Genomic DNA, 24,993 nt, shown 5'->3' with positions numbered 1-24,993 from the left:
GAAATGGTACCCCCTAAATAATTAATTAGCCAACTGACAAGGCAACACCACAGGTTCTGATTGGCCAGCCGGAAATATTTATAGATGCAGATTATTTAAAGACCAACAACAGTCAATAATATACTTACATTCACTTGTAAGAGCATGGAAAGCTCTATATTTTTTTCATTTATTGTAAGAAGGCGGCTGTTTGATGCTAAATTTTGGCACAGTTTATATTCCACGGGAATCCTTTCCATGTATAGATGTATCTTTCTATTAAATATTAAGTGAACGTGATTTTTTTTAGTATTAAATGATGGATTTTATACACACTAAAACCTTGGTAGTGCTGCAGCGGCAAGTCGCTCAACAGGTTACTTCCGGATCACGGAAAAGAATACAGAGCGAGCTTTTGATTTTTTATAGTCTTTGCTGACCGCGTGACCTTAATTGATTTAAAGATTAACTGGAACCTAGTGCATATTGTTGTGCAGATTAATAATGTTGAAAGATAGTTATTAGTACAGTCAGTTAAAGAATAGAAAAATTATTACTGAGAAAAATCCTAAAGGGAGATTTTTTTCGTTAATGTGCTTCTACGCATGCGCCTACAAAATTGGTCATCACACCACTGCATCACCTTACAGGAGAAACTTATAATAATGAATTCACGCTTGCAGAAGAAAATATTCAAATATATTTGAAATATCTCAGTGAATTCACACCCAGAAGAAAGACAACAGTTAATTAAAGGTTAGTTGAGACTGCTTAGTCTTCCTGACGGGCTTTAAGACGAAGCGGAAGTAACCGCCCGGGAATCCTCTCGCTTCGTATTCCCCCGTTTTGCTCTCACGCTCAGTGTAATTCATTATTATTAGAACATCGCCTTTGAAGGAGTCGGTGTGTAGTTGGGGGATCTAACAGTGTCATTTGCTATTGTTGTTGCGATTGTTTCCAGGAATACCGAGTGCCGTGAAATGTCTCTGCTTTTCGAGAGGACCATTATCGGCGCGCGCTGGACACACACAAGTGAGTGGGGTTTGTTGGGATAACGCTCCTAAAGAGGCTCAGTGGAAAAATAACAACCGGCACCGGCGGTGTACGGCCACAACGAAAACTCTCAGACAAATCACATCAACACATAAATGCTATATATATGTGTGTAATACATCACCGAGAGGACTGGTATAAATTTACCGGACTGTCAAGGGGCAGGTGATGGAAAATAACGGTTTTCTTGTTTCACGACAGCCTTTTCTCGGATGGTGTATTCCTGCGCGCAGTGGGGAAGATAGTCCAATGAACGTGTATGTGCTGGGACACAAAGCAGCAGCGACATGGCAAACTGTCCAGACCCCTGGTAAGTTTCCTGTTTGCTGTCATATACTCCTGGCAACATGTAACATACTGAATATTTGCAGCTGATAGCCCTCCTATAATTCCTCGGTAGTTGAGGTGTTCAGACTTCAAAGTGAATATCTCAACTAACAGTCAAGGCAGGAATAACAACATTTTTTACAGCTTCATTTTATGGACCAGGCATAAACGTTTCGGCAAAATGGTTCTATTGCCCGTGTAAAAGTAAATAATCACTGTAATGCTTTTTAACCATCCTCTGCTGGATCTGGTTGCCACACCCACCCAGCTACAGTGGTCCAGAGGGACTTAACCACAAAGCTCCAATGGCCTCCTGCTGAATGAGCAGAAATATATTGTTTTATTTCTGTTAACAGGTTAGCCTAAGGTTGTCTTATTCAACCGCAACAACCATTGAGAGATCAATGATCTTGGGTGGGACTGCAGTAAGGTTTCAGTTTTAAGGATGTGATAGGATGGTCAGTTAGTTCAATTAAATTATATTTATATAGTCCCATTTCACAACAACAGTTGCCTCAATACGCTTTAAATTGTAAGGTAAAGACCCTAGAGTCTTAAAGAAAAGCCCAACAATCACACAACCCCCTATGAGCAAGCACTTGGTGGTAGTAGGTAGGAAAAAGTCCCTATTTTACAGGAAGAAGCCTCTATCAGAAGCAGGCTCAGCCATCTGCCTTAACCGTTTGGGGGTGAAGAGAAAGAGAAGAGAGCAATGTTCTCAATATGATATTGTAGAACTTTACACAGACATAAAATGGCATTAATGGACGGTTGGTATATGGATCTGGTGAAGAGTCCACGTTCTCATGTTTCTTCCAAACTTACACCTTGATCAATAGTGACCGTAAGCAAGACTCTTATTTCTTGTGATGAAATTTAACACCTTTCCTTCTTTGCTGCTGAATTGTAGTGTTGTCTCTGTTGGAAGATTATTATACATAAGAAAAAATTGTTGCCATTGTTTGTTGTTAAAACTTGAAATGTGTGTTTGTATTTTCAAGGTTGCCATGGGTGACAGTTCGTCATGAGTGCATTGGCCTGAGGTCCTACCGGGTCTCTCCATTTACATCTGTTCAAGATGTCAAGCAGTTGCTGTACGAGGAGACAAACCTCCCAGTCAAAGAGCAACGACTGACTCACAATGGGAGAATGGTGAGCATTTATTTTTCTGTAATAGAAGAGTACAAATAAAACTGATAAGGACAACAATAAAATTGTCATTTTAAACTTCCTTGAACGTGCCACAGTATGATCACAGCAAAACAAAATGCACATGATGTGCAACGGCAAATCTTTTCTGGTCACTTGTATGTTACATTAGAGCAAGACTCACAAGTCTGTTACTTTGTTTATTAGTGAGCCACTTCTTGTATTTTGGGTTTATGTAAGTACTTGAGTACAAAGTAAATTAATGGTTTTTGTTTTTTGACATTCTAGTAATGTCATTGCAGAAAGACACGAGGAAGAAATTTGGCTTCTCTCTCTTAAATTAGATAATTACAAACAGCAGAAAGCTGCTCTATTTTAATGACCCTGTTCCATAACTGCAGAACAAATGGTGTGACACTCATTTAAACTGTTAACAGGGCCCTCATTGTTAGAAGTGCTGTGAGTTTCCCTCGTGGTGTAATTAGTTATTTGTGTTAGTAATTATTTGAGGCCTTGGAGTGTTATCGATCTCATGACTATCTATCTATCTATCTATCTATCTATCTATCTATCTATCTATCTATCTATCTATCTATCTATCTATCTATCTATCTATCTATCTATCTATCTATCTATCTATCTATCTATCTATCTATCTATCTATCTATGATTCTTACAGTGAAAGTTATGCAGTAATTGTAAACACAGGATCTGCTCCACTGGCTGCTGCCCAGTGATCTCACTCATACTGCAGACAGCATGACTCGGCACCTCTTCATCACAGTGTATTGAATAATACTAAAGTTACTGCATTCAGAGGATTGAAATAAAAACGCTGCGTTAAACGAAAGCTTGATTAATTTTTCCAGATTTAGAAATATCACATTGTGTATCCCAAAATATTGCAGTTTTAAGATCATGGTTATTAAGTTGTGTGCATATATAATTGTACAGTTATATGAATGAACAGTCTGTGATTGTATGGTAATTATTTATTTGAAACAAACCGATGTGTTACTGTTAAAAATTTGATCCGTTAATCTAATTCGTAACACATACATAAATCTAAACTCATTAATAACACTGCAGATTTGTGACAGGTAAATCTATAGCGTGACTGTGGTGTGCTAGTTTGTAATCGTTCACTCGGTGACTTACATGACTAGCAGGACTGCAGTTGGCCCCGTGTCTTGTGGCTCAGCTGATGGAAAGCACCAGATGGTGCGCAGTGCTTGGCAGCCCCCCTCCACCCCATCCCATCTCATATGCAGAAATTAGCTACAAGCCAGTCCTACAAGCTAACACCACATACACTGCAGGGCCAGTTTTAAGTAAAAGTAATACAGTCATGAATTCTGCTGCGCCTGAAGCTGTGTTACATGATGTGTTTCCTAGGAAACAATAACAGAAAGTAATTTCCTTTGTGTCCTTCGGATGTAAGTCTATATTTGATGTTACACTGATGCAATTAAATCTGCAGCAGTGTGAAGGAAGAGGTGCTGTGCACTTTAAGGCAAGCTTAGCTTGTTCTCATTGAGTCTCTAAACATTCTTCATTGTAAATGCCTGGCAGTGGGTGCTCTCAGATAAAATTAAACCTTCAATCCTAGCAGCCAAATATTTGATAGAGGACCCTAAAGCTATTATAAAAAACTCTTTTAAGGCATTAGTAATGAAGACTGCCTGCGTGCAACTACATAAAAGGTGTTATTTACATTTATTGAAGGTTTTATACAGATTTATATACTCACTTTTTCCCTAATAATATTACTACATATAACCACGAGGCCTCACCTTCCTCTGTGTGTCGAGCTCTGTCACTGTATATTTGTTCTAAGAAACATATTGCTTACAATATACATCACAAAATGTCTTTATACTGTGAAATAATAATTGTACAGTGGCGTGACAATGATGAAGATGATGAGTGGGATGGCTCAGTTTGCCAGAGAGCATGTTGATGTGCAAAGACTGCTGAGTGCAGGAGGGCACAGTGTCACCTTGAAGAGCCCCACGCAGCTGAGTCAGGCGTTGCTGCATTGATTCAGAAATGCTCACCAGGAAAAGGCAGACTGTCAACTAATGTGCAATAACCCCAACTCCGAATGATTTAACAGTAGCTGTGGTGAAAGATTGAAGACTATAAGTCTGTTGTTAAGTCTCATTAAATGACATGTCTCATTCTATTCATGCAGTTACATGTTAATTTTGTAAGGACTTTTTAAAAATACATATTTTCTTCATGTCACCTGATCACACACAGTTTTATTTCAGTGTGGTGCATTCTTGCTGTACATTAAAACCAGCTCTCTCTCCTCACATCAATCCTGCATAGCTGGATAACAGTGTGCAAATTGGTACTTTGGTGCCCGTGGGAAGCCCAGAAGTATCTGTCATTCTGGAGGGACGAGGCCTAAAAGGAGGAGGTAACATGAAAACCTGCACATGTATGCAATCAATGAGTCAGTATTAAAGAGAATCTTACACAGTGTGTCTTTACAGGAAGGTTTGGACAGACAACACCTCCGTTAGTTGAATTTTTGAAAGATATCCTGAGGAGATATCCTGAAGGTGGACAGATTCTAAAGGTAAGGATGCTTTTTAAAAAAAAATGTGTCTGTATAGACTACATATTAAACATAATTAGCATACAGAGGTTGTACAGAATTTATACATTTCTGATCTGTTTAAAGTTGGCTATTTAGTTATTATTTTTAGTACACGTGCGTCGGATTGGCGGTATTTTAGGAGTTTATATCATCAGTCTGCTATGGTAGGGATTCATCCAAGAGAAGGCTGTTTGTAGGCAAAAAAAAAGATTTTAAATGAGAAAATATGCCAAGTTTGCACAGAATCAAACGTCATAGTTTTATTTTGGCTTTAACTTGCCGATCTCAGGTCCTTTACCATATATGGTTGTACTTTTTCCAAAGCTGAAGGTCTTAATTTTTCTGGCAAGGCCTTTTAGATAAAATTATCCACCTATAAAGCTGATATTTCAGTGTGGCTTTGTTACAAGGCCCTGTCTTCATATTTGATGATCTTTCCTCTGTTTTATTTTGAAGGAGCTGATCCAAAATGCTGAGGATGCTGGAGCCACAGAGGTCAAGTTCATGTACGATGAGACAGAGTATGGAGCGGAGTCACTGTGGTCACCTGACATGGCTCAGCATCAAGGTTAGCAGTCAGTAACAAGTTAAGTCCAGCATAGCCCAGTGATCAGCTCTTAAATCAGAGGGCAAACCTTCAAGCTCTCATGCTGGCAAGAATCTGTCCTGGTTAAATATCTGTTAGCAGCTATTCTGTTACTCTGACTGGGAAGAGAGGCAACAATTTAGTCAAAGAAAATACATTATCTTTACTCACTCATTTTAGAATAATCACATTTGTTTTCGGAGTTTTTCCCAGCATGGTCACGTTGATTCTGATTTCCAGGAACAGCACTGTACGTGTACAATGATGCGGTGTTCACTGTGGAAGACTGGAATGGGATTCAGGAGATCGCAAGGAGCAGGAAGAGAGAAGATCCTTTAAAAGTTGGACGATTTGGCATCGGCTTCAATTCCGTGTACCATATTACAGGTACAGTGTTATTTATCTAGCGAAATGTTGAATGATGTTTTGTTTTCTCATGTGGAGTCAGTGTGTTGAACCAAGGAATATTTACCTGTATTTTCCAGAGTCTGACCGCAACCAAATTTAGACGGAGAGGCAGTAAGTTTGGAACATAAATCACAGTGGTAACAAATCGCAGATAATTACCTCCAGAGATCCTTCCACTGATTTTAAAGGCTACAAAAACAATTTCACTAATGCATTTACTGAAATGTCCAAGCAAAGCAGAAGCCCAAATAAATATCTACGTCTTCCAGTCAACACTGGGCATGAAACGTGGTGCACCCTGCCTGGTCGTAGAGCAGAGTTGTTATTGTTTTGTATTTTCTGATTATTTTGTATTTTTATTTCATTTTGTCTTTTTTTTAATCATTTAAGTTTCATTTAGTTTCCAGAGTGTGTTTCCTTGTTTTACTTTAGTTTTAGTCCTCCCACATGTGGAGGTTATGTCCTGGTCTAGTCTGGTTTTTATTTTTATTTCAGTTAACTACAATGGTTTTTCACATCTAGTTTTAGTTTTTAGTTTTTAATTTAGTTTTAGTTAACTGTAATAAGCTTACTACCATTCATGGTGACATCAACAACTACAACATGTCTTTGGACTGTGGGAGAAACCCAGAACACCTGCAAAAATCCTTCACATAGAAACATCCCACCCGACCATCAGGTTCAAACTCAGAAACATTTGCCGTGAGGCGACTGTGCCACTTGCCTAATATGCTGATCTGAATGTAACCACTTATCATTGTTAGCTATTATTGTTGTTCTTTGTATGTATGTTTCAGATGTTCCCAGTATATTTAGTGGAGACCAAATCGCCATGCTGGACCCCCATCAGACCCTGTTTGGCGTGAATGAGTCGGGCCAATGCTGGAACTTGAAGTCGGACATTAAGGAGATCACGGAACTAGCTGACCAGTTTGCTCCATACTTTGGGATGTTTGGGAGTTCCAATCAAACCATTCAGGACGGCCACTTTCCTGGAACTCTGTTTCGCTTCCCGCTTCGCATGAAACCATCTCAGCTCAGCGGCAACATTTACAACAAGGAAAAGGTTTTGGAGCTCTTTGAATCTTTCAAAGCTGACGCAGACACGGTGCTCCTCTTCCTTAAAAGTGTGCAAAAAATATCCTTGCATGTGCGCGAGTCTGATGGCACAGAGCGCATGTTGTTTCAGGTTACAGCAATGGAGAATACTGATGATAAGCTAGAAAGACCGAATGCACTGAAGATACTGGGACAGGCTATAGACAGCTATAGCAACGGGGTTCCCAGCTCTGCCATCATGTGCGTCACTTACCAGCTCAACATCGAGACTCAGGATGAAACGGCTAAAGAGACCCAGAGGATGACATGGCTGGTGTGTAATGGAGTTGGGGGAAGAGGGATGTGTGCTGAGTTGGACTCTTTGGCAGATGATTTGAAGTTTATGCCTAGCATAGGCATTGCTCTGCCTCTTACTCTGTTTAACAGAGAGGACCAAGGTGCAACATCCGGTTTCTCAGGACGAGCTTTTTGTTTCCTTCCTCTTCCTCCTGGAGAAGAGAGCGAAACGGGCCTTCCTGTTCATGTCAGCGGCTTCTTTGGCCTCACGGACAACCGCAGGAGTATCAAGTGGCGGGAAGTGGACCAGTGGAGGGATCCAGCTGCCTTGTGGAATGAGCTTCTTATAATTAGTGTCATCCCGAGGGCTTACTTCACTCTCATAATTGAGGCTATCAAAAGGGTACAGATAAAAAAGGACCAAGACTTTCCATTGTCTCCTACAGGAAGCTATAGGGCCTGGCCAGACCCTAAGCGGGTCAAGTCCCGCTGGAAACCCATTCTCCAGCCACTATTTGATGAATTGTTGCAGCACCAAGTAATCTATTCCCTCAGCGAGAGCTGGGTCAGGGTGGACCAGACTGTGTTCTCAGAGCTGGACACAGACGATGGCATTTCAGAGACTGTGATCAACTACCTCCAAAGCTCAGGAATGCAGGTGGCAAAGGTGCCTTCTGCTGTGGACTTTGTCTTGGCTGCCTACATGACTCAGTCCGGTGAAGTGAGGAAGGTGACGCCATCGTTGGTGCGGCAAGTGATCAGGAAGAGCAGACACACAGGTCCCTCACAGGAGAAGCTGCTGCTGCTGGAGTTTGCACTTGGAGATGCTAATTACAGTGACCTTATAGGACTTGAGCTCCTGCCACTCCAAGATGAGACCTTTATAACGTTTTCATCCTCTGTGACCGAAAAAGATGCCATTTACATTGCTTCTGAGGAGTACCCCAGGTACAGAGTGAGATGGTTTATTTTTGCATATAAGCTTCTGCCAGTTTCGTCATGTTTTTGTAATTCTCTTCTTAATTTGATTTATTTTATTATTCCTGAATGCATTTTAACAGGAGAAGACAATATTTATTTTATATATTTTACCATAAACTATTCACACGTTGTTTTTTCATGGATAAGGAATCCATTTCTCATTTTCCTTTTTTCAAGTATTAGTTCCAAATACATTTATATAAACAGTATGGTTCATTCTTCATGGCTTTAAGTAAGATTACTGCTCTTTGCAAGGTTTAGTGGCAAGGTAAGAAATTTCCATATTAGGAAGGCTGATGCTGAGTTATTCAGAAATATTGACAGACTAATTGCATGATTATCTAGTGAGTATTGCTGATGCCTTTGAAAAATGAGACAATAATACAACTTAAAAAAAGTGAATTACATACACAGTGCGAAATCTGCTGTCCCTCTGTGAACATGACCTTTGATAGCTTCTTGTTTGAAAACTGTGCCTACCGTTATACAAACTGTATACAAACCTTTTTTTTTTAACTTCATCCTAAGGTCTTTGTATCCAGGACTGGAGCATCGATTCATATTAGAGAGTATCAAGCCTTCAGTGATGGACAGTTTGAAGAAAGCTGCCAAATGCAGAGGTAATGTCACCTATTTTTTTAATAAATGTATATATAATCAGCTTTATTCCAGCAGTGACCAGCAGAGAGTTTGACAATGATAAACATTTTTAACAGATTTTTATTTGTAATCTTGACAATAGGAATTGAATCTAATCTGTTAGATTAAGTGTCTTTTTAGGGAAGCCTAAAAAAAATAATTATTTATTTTATTATATTTGATTTTGATTTAAAGTATTGTGTTAACTTTTTAGTTGGCCTGTATCTCCAAAAGAAAATCTTTGCAGTCCTGTGATGAACAAGTAGGTTATGTGGGTTCAGCCATGTTGTAACACTGGACTGTTGTACTCTCAGCATGCCAGCGGGCAGTAAATCTGGTACCCAGCTGATAGGCTGATAGAGAATTTAAGGGAGAGAGAGAAAATGGAAGAGAGAGTGAGCACGCTGATTCATCGATGAGTTGTTTTTGTGCCACACATTCCACTCGGTCTGCAAGAGCAGATCCTGAGTGCACGCTCTGCCATACTCATGCCATAGTCATGACTGTGGGTCACGACCCAGGCAGAGGAAAAGTGCTGAAAAAACAATTTTCTCCCCAAAGCCCAAAGTAGAAGACACAGAGAATACTCCATTTATACATAGCTGCAACAATTTGGAACTAACCGCTTATTATTTTTCTGCTAGCTAACATTTTGCTATTATTCATTTTTATTACATAAAGAATTGTCTGTGAAGGTTCTCAGTCATCCAGGTCATCGTAGTCAAAGGAGCTTGCAAAGAAAAGCATCTGGACTTCTTTAAGTTGCTTGAAGACGTTTCACCTCTCATCCGAGAAGCTTCTTCAGTTCTAAGGTCAAATGGTGGGGAGTCCCAGATTTAAACCTAGTGGGAGTAACCCCCCACAGAGGGACAAAAGGACCCCCTGATGATCCTCTAATCGCCTGAGCCAAGGTGTGAAACTGGGTGTGGGTCCCAATCAGCCAGGGTTTCGGGTGAGCTCAATGTGAAACCTGGCCCCACCTTATCATGCGAATTCCTGAGGTCAGATGGCCCAGGATGTGAGTGGGCGTTAAGGTGTCTGGGGAGGGAACTACATAAAGAATTCAATTTTAAACAGACATCTTAACTGTACTTCCAAACCTTGGCCTTAGGGTGGGTAAGGCCTTAATGTTACTCAGATATACAGAAGTCCTGAACTGAAAAAGTATCATTTGTTTACTTTTTAAGTTCTTTATTTTACCACATTTTTTTTAAGAAACAGTAAAAATCATCCCACATCTCTTAAATTTTACAGTGCAACAGTTTCTATGGGGGTGTTCAGGTAAGGCATTTCAAAGTGTGTGACCTTTTTATTATTAACCTAAACTTATATGTTGGATTGATAAGACTGGATTCAGATTGGCATGACTTTAGTATCTTACTGATCGTATCATATGTATGTATGTGTGTTCCCCAACTCCTTGGCACTTTTGAAGCCTTATCATCATTATCTATAAATGAGTCTTCATCAAACAGTGACATCAAACACAATGTTTATATAGCTTGCAAAGAAGAATTAGAAGAAATATATTTATTTAATATTTTTTGGCTTAGTGTTTATAAACAACTGTTTTTGCCATCTGACTATATAAAGTGATACAAGGTAAAAATGAATAACATGATAAATTACCATGCATGTCTGTGTTTTAATACATGAGCGAAGTGAACAAGTGCCACAGGCCTGGAAAAAGCATTTTTCCTTGTTAAATTAACAAGGAACAGTGTGTGTGCGTGTGTGTGTGTGTGGATACACAGTAAAGTTTGTGCAAGCGTGTTTGCATGACTTACATGTCTTAAATATATTTAGATTCTGAGTATTTGAGGTGATGTGTCTGAGGACAGAAATGTACTCATCATTTAATGAGTAAAATTTGACAAGAGACTAAGAAGAAAACAAAACACTTCAAAAATTAAATGACATTGTGTGGCTGAGCTATGAATGAAAAGGTGCATTTAAAGGTGTAGCAGCTGTATCAATAACAAGAACAAACCTAACCCATTGATCAGATTTTATTTTGCATCTGTGTCTGTAATAATAACTTGTGCTAATTTCTAAATTTCACTGTTATAACAGGTAGACCCTGCACTCAGCTACAAGTGCTGAACCCTGAACGTTCAGCTCGACTCATCAAGGAGATCCTGTCAACAGCCTGGCCAACCAGAGACTTTAAAGTTCATTGGGATCCTGGAAACAGGGAGTTGAAGCATCCTACATTTTCCTGGCTAAAGTTGATTTGGAAGCATCTCTATATATATTTTGCTGATGACCTAAATACATTTGAAGACATGCCTTTGATCCCACTTGTGCCACTCGAGGAAAGCACACACACAGTTGAGCTTCTTCGTTTCAAAACTCCATCACCCATAGTACTTGTGGATGAGGAAGAGGCGCCACTTTCTGAAAACGTGCTTGACATCATAGAAAAGCTTGGAGGAGTAGTGATAAAAAAGCTGGATCCCTGTTTGCAGCATCCTCTGCTAAAAAATTACATTCACCCATGCTCTCCTGGTATGCTTCTGCAAATTCTGAGTAGAACATCAGCCCAACGATTATCAAGCCAAGTCTCTTCTTTCTCAGTGGAAGAGAAAATTGCACTCAGAAATTTTCTTGCAGGGCTGTCTGACATTACAGAGAAGGAGAAGTACATCCTACTTGACCTTTCCATCTTTAAAAAACTGGGTACATGCTCTAAAGGTACCTCAGCATTCACATCACTGAGAGGGGCCAGAGCTTTACACCACAGAGCCAAGCACCCGCCAGATGTGAAATTATCTGAAAATCTTGTTTCTTGCTCTGATGAGGAATCAATTCGCCTCATCAAAATGCTAAATGTTGAACAAGTGAAAACAACAGAATGTTTCAAAATGATTATTCAGGATATTGAGAGAGGTTACTACACAACAGATGAGACAACTGAAATCATGCTCTGGGCTCTTAAACATTTGGCTTTTCTAAAGAATGAAAACTCAGCCGTGATTGGATGGCTTTCTGCTCTTAAATTCATTCAGCTGCCTTGTGGAAAGTCAGTCAAAGCGACAGATCTTTTTGATCCTGAGCTAGAGATCCTGCAACATCTATTCTTCATGGAGGAAAAAAACAGGTTTCCCACAAGTACATTCACATCATCTCCAGATATTCTTCATTCACTCAGACAACTGGGACTAAGAAATGAAGTACAGCTCAGTGAAAAAGATGTACTTCGAGTGGCAAAGAAGATAGAGGAGTTGCAAAGCAGTGAGGAACCTAAATGGGACTTGATAATTAAAAAAGCAAAAACACTGCTGCAAATACTTAACAAACAGACCAAGCTTGTAAAATCAGCTGATGCTCAGACAGCTTTGCTTAAACTAAAATGGGCACCGGTCTGTAAAGACAGACCCTTAACTTACCCTAAATCTCTTGCTTGGGTTGGAGATACTATCCATATCTGCTCTTTGTCTGAAATGTGTGAAATATCCCATGCAGTGCTTGTGGGATCTTCAGTACCACTGGTTGAACACACATCTGCAGGTATGAAGAAGGCACTGAAACTGACTATGGAGCCACAAGTGGATCAAGTATTACAACACTTGAAAGCAGTGAATGACTGGCATAAATCTCAGGCATTCACCACAGAGGATTGGTATCAGTTCCAGCAGATCTTGTTTGAGATTTATGGCTTCATGCAGGCTCATCTTGAGGATGCAAGAGAAGCAATGAAATCACTGCCTTTTGATTGGGTGTGGACAGGGAAGACGTTCTCATCACCTGGCCAGACAGTTTTAAAAGCCCTCCCTGATCTAGACTTGCAGCCTTACCTCTACTCTCTGCCCAAGACAATTAGGAAGTTTCACAAGCTTTTTAAGTTCTGTGGTTCAGTTGAAGAGGTTGTCCCAGACCATGTGTTCAAAGTCATTGCTCTCATTCGACAGAGATGTGAAGGAGAGATGACCAAGGAAGAAAGCAAACGTGATATTCTACTTTTAATCAACATCCTGAGATGGCTGTACAACAATCAGATACCTGTAGACACTAACATGCATGTGCCCATTCTTTGTTACAAGGACCCAAGCAGGTTAGCGATGAAGCCCATCCATGAATGTACCTACTGTGATATCAAAGTTGATGATTTGAACGACTTACTCGAAGACGCTTCAGAACCGATTATATTGGTCCATGATGACATTCCTATGAAAACAGCAGAGTGGCTGAAGGTCCCATGTTTGAGCACACGCTTGATAAACCCAGAGAATCTTGGCTTTGAACAGTCTGGCCAACAAGAACCTCTAACAGTGAGAATAAAAAATATCTTGGAGGAATATCCATCTGTAGCAGACATTTTCAAAGAGCTTCTTCAAAATGCTGATGATGCAAGTGCAACAGAGTGCAGTTTTCTCATTGACATGAGAAAAAACACTGACATTCGGGAGAATCTCCTTGACCCTGGCATGATTGTTTGCCACGGGCCTGCCTTGTGGTCTTTCAATAATGCCGTATTTTCAGACACAGACTTTCTGAACATCACAAGATTAGGTGGATCAGTGAAAAGGTGTGAAGCAGACAAAGTTGGCAAGTTTGGCTTGGGTTTTAACTCTGTTTATCACGTTACAGATATCCCCATCATAATGAGCAGAGAGTTCATGATTATGTTTGATCCAAACATTAATCACATCAGCAAGCACATCAGAGACAGGTCTAATCCAGGGATCAAAATCAACTGGAACAAACAACAGAGGAGGCTGAGAAAGTTTCCCAATCAGTTCAAACCTTTCATTAATGTCTTCAACTGCCAGCTTCCTTTAGCTCAGGACTCGCCATACAAATACAATGGTACACTGTTCAGACTTCCATTCAGAACAGAGCAGGAAGCGTCAGTAAGTGAAATCAGCAGTCTGTACTACAATACCACAGATATCTACTCTCTCGTTGATGAGTTCAGCATATGTGGCCACAGATTCATTCTGTTCACTCAACATGTTGGAAGCATGGTCTTGAAATACCTGAAATATGAGGAACCAAATCCAGCAGGAGCGCAAGATGTCGTGGTAATAAACAAAAGTGTGTGGTCATCCAAAGCCTCATATGGACCTCTAAGTATCCTAAAATCTGCAGCAAAGGTTATGAAGAAAGTAGCAAGCACCAGCAAGGTACCTTCTGATGTTCCCAAGTCTGGATGCATCATACGTGTTATGGTGGAGGAGTTTCACAACGTGTTCAAGCGCATTGTTGATCTCCACTCCCCACTGTTCCGAGGTTCAGAGGAAGATCCTAACCAGTACTTTGAGATGGCTGCTAAAGGTGTTCAGACAAGAAGACTCACAGATGAAATGCCCCAGAAGGCAGTTGAGGTCACGAACTGGCTCATTTGCTCATGCATGGATGCAAATGAGGCACTCAAATTTTCCCTTAGTGATAGTGGAAAAAGATTAGGACTAGTGCCTTGTGGAGGGGTGGCCGTTCTTCTCTCAGAGGAAGAGAATAGAAAATGGACAGTGAAGACAAATGCAACACCAATCGGAGAGGTGTTTTGTTACTTACCTTTAAAAATCAAAACAGGCCTACCAGTCCAAATTAATGGCTGCTTTGCTGTGACATCAAACCGTAAAGAGATTTGGAAGACAGACACCAAAGGACAGTGGAATTCTATATTCATGAGACATGTCATTGTCCAGGCCTATTTAGCAGCTCTCACCATGCTACGGTTAATGGCCGAAAGTGGAGAACTACTGAAGTATAACTACTATGCAGCTTGGCCAGATCCAGGTCAGGTACATGATGACTTCAGACTGATCAGCCAGGGTGTCTACCAAGAAATAGCCAAAGGAGGTGACAGTGAGCATGCAAGAGTTTTCTCAGATGGCAAAACATGGGTGTCAATCAAATGTGTCAGATTCCTTGATGATGCCTTACTCTGCAGGTCAGACATAGGACCCGCTGCTTTCAAAATCTTCTTGAAATACCTCAAAAAGAGTGGCTCACAAAACCTCTGTGCTGTTGAGCTGCCTGACTGGGTGAAGGAAGGATTTGATGATGCTGGGTGCAAAGGAAAGCTGATGGAAAACACCCTGACAGAGAAGCAGTTCTTTTCAGATGTCTTTTTCCCACACATCCAGGAAATTGACAAAGAGCTTAGGGACCCTCTAATGCATTATGTTTTGAATGAGAAACTAGAGGATTTTGCATCAATCCTCAGGGTTACACCTTGTATCCCATGCTCTGGCCCCAACACGGAACTGGTTTTACCTTCTAAACTTATTCACCCAGAGGGAAGAGTTGCTAAACTCTACAACGCTGATGATGGAAGATTTCCTGAAGGAACTTCTAAAGACTATGTAAACCCTGTATGTTTAGTAAAGCTAGTGCAGTTAGGTATGGTAAAAGACGATCTGTCATGGGAGGACCTGATTGAGCGTGCTCATTCTGTCATGGGTCTTAATGAAAGTGATCATACAGCTGCATGCTTCCGTAGTAGTATACTACTCAATCTCATTGACGAAAAGCTGAAGATGAGAGATGAAGGAACAGCTGAGCATTTGGAGAAACTGCAGGACATCAGGTTTCTTCCATTCCTCACAAGGCCTGCAGGATTCTCTCTCCCATGGCATGGGAACAACTTTTCCCCAACAACAATGTTCTCTGCCAGAGAGCTCTTCACAACTGAACATCAGGACACAGTGTGTCTGATGAAGCCAATCCTGAACGAGAATTCCCCATCCTTTAAAGGTTGTGGTGCAATCTCGCTAGCTGTGAAAGACTGTCTTGGTCTAATAAGGAAACCCTCAGTTGGACTGGTCATCAGTCAGCTAAAGAAGCTCTCTCAGGCTTTTGATGGTGTAACTCTGTATCAGGAAAACATAACAAATGCCTGTTACAAATATCTTCATGAGGAGATGCTACAGGACGAAAGTGCAAAAGATCAGATAACTGAGGAACTGAAATCCTTCAGCTCCATCCTGGTAGAGAACACATATGTCAGTCCTTCCAAAGTTGCTTTCCACCTAAATTTTGATGCAGCTCCACATCTTTACCAGCTCCCCAACAAGTACAGAAACAGCTGCCGTGAGCTTTTTGAAAGTGTTGGGGTACAACCTAGCTTCACAGTGGAAGATTTCTCAGCTGTTCTGGAAACTATGAAGCAAGAATGTGGACGAAAAGTACTCAGTGAGGAAAACTTCCAGTTATGTCGCAGAATTATTAGTGAAGGAATATGGAGCCTAATACGAGACAAGAACCAAGAATACTGTCAAGTGAATTATGGTGAGATTCTGTTACCCGACTCCAATCTAATGCTGCAGCCATCAAAATCCCTGTGCTACAATGACTGCCCCTGGATCAAAGTCAGAGACTCAACGGTGAAATACTGTCACGGGGATATTCCAAGAGAGGTTGCTGTAAAATTAGGAGCAGTCCCAAAACGTCATAAAGCATTGGAGAGATATGCCTCAAATGTCTGCTTTACCACACTTGGGAGTGAGTTTGGACAAAAAGAAAAGCTCACAAGCAGAATTAAAAGCATTCTCAATGCTTACCCATCGGAAAAAGAAATGTTGAAAGAGCTGCTTCAAAATGCAGATGATGCCAAAGCAACAGAGATTTACTTTGTTTTTGATCCAAGAACGCACCCCACAGATAGAATATTTGACGATAAATGGATCCCGATGCAAGGCCCAGCGCTCTGTGTATTTAACAATCAACCATTCACAGAAGATGATATCAGAGGTATACAGAATCTTGGGAGAGGAACAAAAGAGGCCAATCCAGGAAAAACTGGTCAATATGGCATAGGATTCAATTCAGTCTACCACATAACTGACTGTCCATCCTTCATCTCTAACAATGACATTCTTTGTATCTTTGATCCACATGCACGGTATGCACCTGGGGCCACATCTGTGAGTCCTGGAAGAATGTTTCGAGACTTGGACTCTGACTTCAGGTCTCAGTTTTCAGATGTTCTTAATCTTTACTTAGGAGCTCATTTTAAGTTGGAACGCAGCACAATGTTCAGATTTCCCATCCGCTCTACAGACATGGCAAAGACATCAGAGATCAGTTCTGTCGCTGCGTCTGACAGGATGGTACAGAACCTTCTGGATAAGCTTAAAACTGATGGTGCAGAACTTTTGATGTTTCTTAACCACATGGAGAAAATATCAATCTGTACTATTGATCATTCATCTGGTGAACTAAAAGTGCTCTACTCTGTGACAGCCAAAATAACAGATGGTGACCGATTGAAACGCAAACAATTTCATGCCTCTGTCATCGACAGTGTGACCAAAAAGAAGCCGCTTACTGCTATCCCAGTCCAGCAGATAACCTACACAATGGACATAGAGGATACTGAGGGAAATCTGACTACATGGATGATCTGCAACAGATCTGGCTTCCCTAACATTGAAAATGTCTCTAAAAGTGTGATCTCAGCTCACAAAAATGAAGACATCACCCTGTTTCCACGTGGAGGGGTAGCTGCATGTGTAAGTCACAACTACAAAAAACCCCACAGAGCTTTCTGCTTTCTTCCTCTTTCACTCGAGACAGGGTTACCCTTTCATGTCAATGGACATTTTGCCCTAGATTCTGCCAGAAGAAACCTGTGGAGAGATGACAATGGAGTTGGGGTGAGGAGTGACTGGAATAACAATCTGATGACATCACTGATAGCACCCGCCTGTGTTGAACTGCTGATTCAGCTCAAGCGTCGATACTTCCCAGGTCCAGATCCCACCATGACTATAGTCCAAGGAACACCACTTCATGTTGTTAAAGATACACTGCGGAAATATCTGTTCTTCTTCCCAGCCAACAGACTTGATATACAGCCAGACTGGTACTGCCTGGTTAAAGCAGTATACAGCTGTATCCATGCTGACCTGAAACGTCTCCTTCCTGTTGTCAGAGCAGCACAGATGGACAACTCTGAGATACACTCTGTCATTTATATTTCATGGGTGAATACATCTACAACAAACAAGGGAAGAGCCTTTTTTGATAACCTACTACAAGATGAACTTCAGCATTTGAAAAACACAGAGTACAACCTAACTTCAAGGAAGTCTGTGGCTGAAAATGTCTACAGGCTGAAAACCTTGCTTCTTGATATTGGTTTCAACCTGATTCACAGCTGCGATGAGACTGCAAATCTCTACTTCTGTTTGGAAGATGCAGGGATTCCAGTACGTTATGTTACACCAAGTGATGTCCGTAACTTTCTTTACACTTTCTCATCACCGGATACATCATGCCATGTTGGAAAACTCCCCTGTCGTCTCCAGCAGTCAAACTATAAGCTAGTTCATAACTTGAAGCTTCTAGTGGACTACTGTTTTAAAGATATAGAGGAAAATGAAGTCAAAGTCGAGGGCTTGCCTCTGTTGGTAACAATGGACAACATGCTTCAGGTGTTTGATTCAAAGAGACCAAAGTTCCTGACAGCACACCATGAACTGATATCATCTAGGAAAGACATGTTCATGAACACATTGTACATTAGGTACAGCAACATCCTGTTGAATGCAGGAGTTGCAAAAAGCTTTGACATCAGCAGCTTTGGGGACCTACTTGGGTCTGTTCTTCCAAGAGAGTATCGATCAAAGATTCCTGTGAAATGGAGAGATACCTTTGCAAGTGAATCCTGGCTAAAGAATGTGTGGAACTTCATCAGTGAGAATATCGCTGTTAAGGATAATCAGGTGGAAGTGAAACCTAGCTTCGACACAGTGCTTGAAATTCTGAAAGATTGGGCTTTGCTGCCTGGAATCAAATTCATGGCCAGAGAAAAGCTTGTTGTTCCAGAGTATGATGTGCTTCTACCTCTGAGCTTGATGAGCATTGCCATATTTCCACAGGGCCAAAATGACAAAGTCTTTCATACCCTAATGAAAGCAGGGTGTATTCAACTTGCAGTTAACAAAATCTGTGTCAAAGAGAGTCAGCTCGTGCCTTTTCTGACACAGTACACTGCAAACATTGAAAACCCATCAAGTGTTCTGAAAGCTGTAGAGTACATGATTCAGACATCTGCATTCAAATCGGGAAACCTGAATGACAAGGACTTTGAGGCTTTTTTGTTATATTTCAACTGCAACTTGGCTAGCCTCACACAAGAAGATGCACAGAGCCTAAAACTCCTCCCATGCTTTAAATCAGTTAGCGGAAAATATATCAGCATTGCTAACTACGGGGCAAACTATGTTCTTGCCAAAAGTCTCCCTTCTGCGGACATAGACAAATGGGCGAACACGAACTCCTTTGCATTTCTTGCAGATTGTCCGCAGCTCAAAGAGTTGTATACGTTCCTTGGCTGCATGCCAATAGATGACTTAGAAATCTACCTCCATCATCTTCTGCCAAAGTTTGAGAGTCTTTCCTATGATGCCAAAGTTGAACACATTGTCTATCTGAAGGAGAGGCTTTTGGCAATGGAAGAACCATGTGAGATGAAAGATCAGCTCTATGAGAAACTGAAGGAACTGTCGTTCATCTATGACTACTCAAACAGAATCAGGCCAACTAAGTTCTTCTATGATAAAACAGTTAAAGTGTTTGAAGTTATGCTACCTACAAAGTCATTCATACCTACTGAGTTTTTTAAAAAAGTAGAGCAAGTGTCAAAACCCAAGAATGGGACATTGTTGCTCACCTCATGGATAAATTTTCTGAGAAATATTGGTCTCAAGCATGAAGTATCACAGCAGCAAATTCTTCAGTTTGCAAAAGAGATCAGCATCAAAGCGCAAACGGAGTGCTGGACCAAGGAAAAAGTGCAAACCATTGTCGATGTTCTTTTGAACCATATTTTCAGTGAGAGGATGGACCTTTTTCAGGGCACTTTTCTCAAAGAGCTCTCAATGATACCTTTTCTGTGCCCTGAGAGAGCACCCAAAGAACTCATCAAACTTCATTCTCAGTACCAAGAGATGAGTGGCACACTTCCTCTCATACGTTTCAGTGGGTCCCAAGTGAATCCAAAGTTCAAGCAAACAGATATTATTCATTTGCTTTGGACATCATGTCCAATACTACCAGAGAAAGCTACACCTTTAAGCATAAGGGACCAAGAGGGTAGCACTTTCACTGGGCAGGAACAACTTGACCAAGTGTTAAACATGCTAGGTGTCAACTTGGACCCACCTCTGGAGAAAGTCATAAGCAACTGTAAGAATATCTGCAGTATATCCAATCCTGATGATGAAATGGTGAAAACCAGGAACAAAGTTCTAAGATCCACATATGAGTTCCTCAATGCAGATAAAAGAGATTTCCGTTACCAGCTCCGTGGAGTAGCCTTTGTCATGGTAGAAGATGGCTGGAAATTGCTAAAACCTGAAGAGGTGGTCATTAATTTGGACAATGAATCTGACTTCAAACCCTACTTGTACAAACTACCTCTAGAACTCGGTACCTTTCATCAACTGTTCAAAGAACTTGGTACAGAGGATGTTGTGTCAACCAGACAATATGTTGAAGTGCTGTGGCGAATTTACAGAAATTCAGAGGGAAAGCAGCTTGACCCAAATGAAATGAGAACTGTGAAAAGGGTTGTTTCGGGATTGTTCAAGTCTCTTCATAATGAGCCAAAGGACATTCGCAAAGACCTTGAAGATCTAAGAGATTTGATATTTTACCTGCCAAGCCATGATGGTAGATTAGCCAAATCGAATGTGTTGGTGTTTGATGATGCACCACACTACAAGAGCAGAATTCAGGGTAATGTTGGAGTTCAGATGCTTGTGGATCTGAGCCAGTGTTATCTAGGCAAAGATCATGCCTACCACACAAAACTAATCATGCTACTTCCACAGAAGCTAAGGCCTAGACTGCTGAGTAGCATTCTTGAAGAGCAACTTGATGAGGACTCTCCAAAAATGTGCCAGTTCGGTGCCCTTTGCTCGCTACAAGGTCGCCTTCAGCTGTTGCTCTCATCAGAACAGTTCATCACAGGACTGATCAGAATAATGAAACATGAGAACGATAATGCATACCTTGTGAATGAAGACAAAGCCATACGTCTCTGCAAAGCGCTTTGTGAAGGGCTCAAAGTGTCCTGTTTTGAGAAACTCCAGACAACTTTAAGAGTGAAAGGATGTAGCCCTATCCCGCACAGTCGCAGCGAAACGCTAGCATTCCTCAAGAGATATGGGACAGCTGTGATTCACCTCTACATCCAACATTCAGACAGCAAAGACATTAACTTTCTTTTGGCTCTTGCTATGACACTGAAGTCTGCTACAGACAATTTGATTTCAGACACGTCGTACCTGATTGCTATGTTGGGCTGTAATGACATCTATAGAATCACAGAGAAGCTGGACAACCTTGGTGTTAAATATGATTCAACAGAGCCTTCACAGCTTGAGCTACCCCTCCCTGGAACCCCAATTCCAGCAGAGATACATCACACACTGCTCATGGATCCAATGAATGTATTCTATCCAGGGGAATATGTGGGTTATCTTGTAGACTCTGAGGGGGGAGACATATATGGCTCATATCAGCCCACCTATACATACGCCATCATTGTACAAGAAGTCGAAAGAGAAGAGGAAGAAAACACAAGTTTCCTTGGGAAATGCTTCCAGATCGACATTGGTTATAGTGAGTACAAAATAGTTAGTTCCCTCGACTTATACAAGTTCTCCAGACAAGATGAAAGCACTCAAGTTCGAGACACATCAACACCATTAACACCTACGAGCTCAGACAGTCGTTCCTCTGGTCTACGAATGGTCCCCCCTCCATTTCCTGGCAAAGAAAACTTGCGACCCCCTCCACATAAACAGTCTCCAAAAAAGATCAAACTTAAGGCATTGCCTGAGATTCTTAAAGAAGTGACCTTAGTAGTTGAACAAGCCTGGAAGCTTCCTGAGATGGAGAGAAAAAAGATTATCCGAAGACTGTATCTCAAATGGCATCCAGACAAAAATGCAGAAAATCTGGACATTGCCACAGAAGTCTTCAAGCACCTACAGAATGAGATAAACAGGATGGAGAAGCAGTCTTTGGCTGATCAGCAAAATACAGACAGGGCTTCCAGGAGAGCCTACTCTGCATCATCAACCCGCTTCCAGTCAGAGAAATTCTCATTTCAAAGGTTTTATTCATCGTGGAACCAGGAAGCAACGAGTCACAAATCAGAAAGGCAACAGTTCAGGGAACATTATACAAGTTATGCAAGTTCATCACACTCGCATCGTTTCTTTGTTCCCCCAACCTTTAAGACAGTTGGAAACCCTGTGGAGGCCCGCAGGTGGCTGAGACAAGCCAGAGCAAACTACTCTGCTGCTCGCAATGACCTTCATAAGAATGCTAACGAGTGGGTTTGTTTCAAGTGCTACTTGGCCACAAAGCTTGCATTGATAGCTGCTGATTATGCTGTCAGAGGAAAGTCAGACAAAGATGTAAAGCCGACTGCGCTGGCTCAAAAAGTAGAGGAGTACAACTCCCAGCTCAAAGGCCTCGCCAGTGACGTTCAGATCCTGGAAGGATACGGTGTGGACAGCCTCAGAACTCGCTACCCTGATCTCCTGCCATTCCCGCAGATTCCCAATGACAGATACACATCTGAGGTTGCAATGAGAGTGATGGAATGTACTGCACGGATAATCATAAAGCTTGAAACCTTTGTGCAGCAAAAAATATGATACTGCTGTTGATGAAGACGAGTATGCATAGATCCTCTGTGGAATCGAGGAAATGTGTGATTGTGTGCAATACAGACCATGTATCAAGAATCCCCCCTGGCAGCTTATGGTACATATGCAGTTCACACCTGTGATGGCGGTGCTGTGGCTCATGCACAGTAAATACATGTATGGCTTCCATAACCTGTTAGGCTGCATTCATAGAAATTTGATGTAATATGTAAAAAAGCCATTTGTGCATATGCTGTACATACAGATGCCTCAGCAATACATTTTGTTTACCAAAGTCCCCACATTGACTATCTTTGCTCTAAGTTAGAAAAAATGCTGCTTTTTTTTTACTTTATCTTTTGTAAAAAATAAATGAATATATTTTCTTGCTACGGAAAACCCGTTGGGTGTACTTAAAGGCTGTGCATATTATGAAAAAGGTCAAATCTGTCAAGTAATGCAGTTACTGTCATGCAACATCTCCTATTTGCAAAAGCTCAGCAAGTCAAGGAAGTACAATCATGTTTGTACATTTTGTTTGTACTTTTATGCTTGATTTCGTATCATTTTGTTATAAGTTGTACATTCTCTGTAACATAGCCAGGCACTTGTTTATGGACAGAGCACTTTTTGAAACTCATGTACTTGCACTTGTGTAGCATTAGTCAACCCAGAAACTTGGGACAATCCAGCTGTGAACAGAAACATGTTCTGTTAATTTTAACTCACTTGTATGTTTTGTGTCAGTCAATATGAAGTACCTGTACTCAAAGCTGGAGTGCAAGTGTCTTGCTTTTATCTGTGAAGTTTTAGAAAAGGCGATTAGTCAAGTATCCTTGTAGGGTTTTTTTGGTTTTGTTTTTTACCTGTTTGTTAATACTCAGCAGGATTTGTGATAAAGAGCCATATTCTGTAATCTGGGCACAACCCAACATGTTAACCTTTGCCAGCATTAACCCATGTTCATACTTTTTATTTTTGTCAGTTGAATCTTTTGGTTTAAGGAACATAGATAAGCACCAGACTGTGGTGCTCTTGTGTTTTTTTGCTGATTTAGCAGCTTGGTTTTACCTCTGATTTGAAGGACGATACACACACTGATCACACATTGTAAACAGAAACAATAACTTATACCTCAAGCTTGAGGTCACTCAGTCAAGACTGTCCCCTGAATAAACTTTGGAGTTCTTTCTGTAGATCATGATGATGTACACTAGCCATAGAAAGCCCTAATAAATTCACCCCCCAAATACTCTGTGCCAGTTATTGCTTGGACATTATTTTTAAATAAGGTGTATTTTGAATAGAGGAGTGTGACTTTAATTTTGCATTGACAGAAACTGATATTTTAAAATGAAATATTGATATTGTATCAGTAATGTATACTGTTTTACAGTGAGGTGTGAGTTTTAATTACTTTCTTAAAAAGACAAGATGCAAAGTTATAGATGAATTGGACTGGCTGAATCACTGCAATCCTGTGAAAAAGAACTCTGTGCTATCCTGAGATAAACTATGCAAACCCCACTGCATATATCATATACACCGTGGGGTTATCAGTCTCTCACATCGTTGGGCAAATGTTGGTTTTGGAAAGATGTAGTGCAGTGTATTATAACTAGAGCTAAATAGCTTCTCTTTGGTCATTTTTCCAGATGTCTTGCGATTTGTTCAGATGCAATTTAACAAACCAAAGCATGGTACGTCTTGGAGATACGATTCTTTCTTCCGGCAACCCTTCTAAAAAAAGCCATACTTGTCCAGCTTGAGGTCTGTAGTCTGAGATGTAGCGCTTGGTTTTTTGCAGTTTCTCTGAGCATTGCATGGGCTGACCTCTGGGTGGACTTCTTGAGACATCACCTGTTAACTGTCTTGAATGTTTTCCACTTTTAAAGAATCTCTCACTGTAGAATGACGGACTTCATAATGTTTGGAAATGACCGTATACCCATTGGCACACTGATGGGCAGCAAAATTTGCTTTTCTAAAATCTTTCCTCACAATCATGTTAACACACACCCGAATGCTCCAGACTAGCAAACAGCCAAAATGTCTGCTATTACAAAGATGCTTACACTTGTTCGTGATCAATTAATGAAGTGCATTCATAGCAACACTTGGCCACTACTTAACTTTTCCATTCCTATGGAAGCTAAAAGGGATAATTACTTTTTCACAGGATTGTATATTTATATATGTATTTAAAGTTGAGATACCAAAATTATGATATGTCTATAAGATAATCATGATGTGTAAAATGTGATATAGTGACAGTCATGTTTTAAGCACAAATGCTCCTAGTGTCCTACAGT

General features: G+C 40.8%; 1 protein-coding gene across 1 annotated transcript; it reads left to right on the top strand.

Moving 5' to 3' along the window:
• The first annotated feature begins 852 nt into the window (after positions 1-852).
• sacs (sacsin molecular chaperone) lies at positions 853-23,933 on the top strand. Its single transcript, XM_026193206.2, has 10 exons — positions 853-1,011; positions 1,234-1,342; positions 2,361-2,511; positions 4,843-4,933; positions 5,010-5,095; positions 5,573-5,684; positions 5,943-6,089; positions 6,908-8,393; positions 8,955-9,046; positions 11,139-23,933. The coding sequence occupies exons 2-10, from the start codon at positions 1,320-1,322 to the stop codon at positions 22,688-22,690; spliced, it is 13,740 nt and encodes a 4,579-aa protein (XP_026048991.2). The 5' UTR covers positions 853-1,011; positions 1,234-1,319; the 3' UTR covers positions 22,691-23,933.
• The last annotated feature ends 1,060 nt before the right edge of the window (positions 23,934-24,993 follow it).

The sequence above is a fragment of the Astatotilapia calliptera genome, chromosome 14 (assembly GCF_964374335.1).
Source record: "Astatotilapia calliptera chromosome 14, fAstCal68.1, whole genome shotgun sequence".
NCBI classification, from domain to species: Eukaryota; Metazoa; Chordata; class Actinopteri; order Cichliformes; family Cichlidae; genus Astatotilapia; species Astatotilapia calliptera.
The sequence above is the reverse complement of the archived record's forward strand: the minus strand, read 5'-3'. Positions and strand labels throughout refer to the sequence as shown.